The following is a 230-nucleotide window of genomic DNA, read 5'->3' on the forward strand; positions in this document are numbered from 1 at the left end:
AAAAAAAAAAAAAAAAGAAGAATCTATTTTTGACGTGAAAACTTACCTTGAGTGGTTTTACTTCCTGAAGCTGACTGTTGGACAAAGACGACCAAGCAGAAACCTACAAATCCAAGGCTTGCGCGTATGAAAGCGTGCATATACATGTTAACTTTCACTGTAGTTGAACACTAGCACTTTCTAAGATCTACGATGCGCAAGAGCACATACGAGGGTGTGTGTGTGTGTGT

At 39.6% G+C, this 230-nt stretch overlaps 1 protein-coding gene across 2 annotated transcripts in view; it reads right to left on the bottom strand.

The window, feature by feature from the left end:
* scube3 (signal peptide, CUB domain, EGF-like 3) overlaps window positions 1-224 on the bottom strand; it is a 72,414-nt gene extending 72,190 nt beyond the window's left edge. For both annotated transcript variants that reach the window (XM_035657117.1, XM_035657116.1), the window contains exon 1: window positions 47-224. In XM_035657117.1, the coding sequence (XP_035513010.1) occupies window positions 47-146 (100 nt within the window). In that variant the 5' untranslated portion in view covers window positions 147-224. The remainder of the gene's footprint in view (window positions 1-46) is intronic.
* Between the last annotated feature and the right edge of the window lie 6 nt (window positions 225-230).

This window comes from Morone saxatilis, unplaced genomic scaffold, assembly GCF_004916995.1.
Source record: "Morone saxatilis isolate NCDOM2014 unplaced genomic scaffold, NCSU_SB_2.0 Contig15, whole genome shotgun sequence".
Lineage (NCBI taxonomy): Eukaryota > Metazoa > Chordata > Actinopteri > Moronidae > Morone > Morone saxatilis.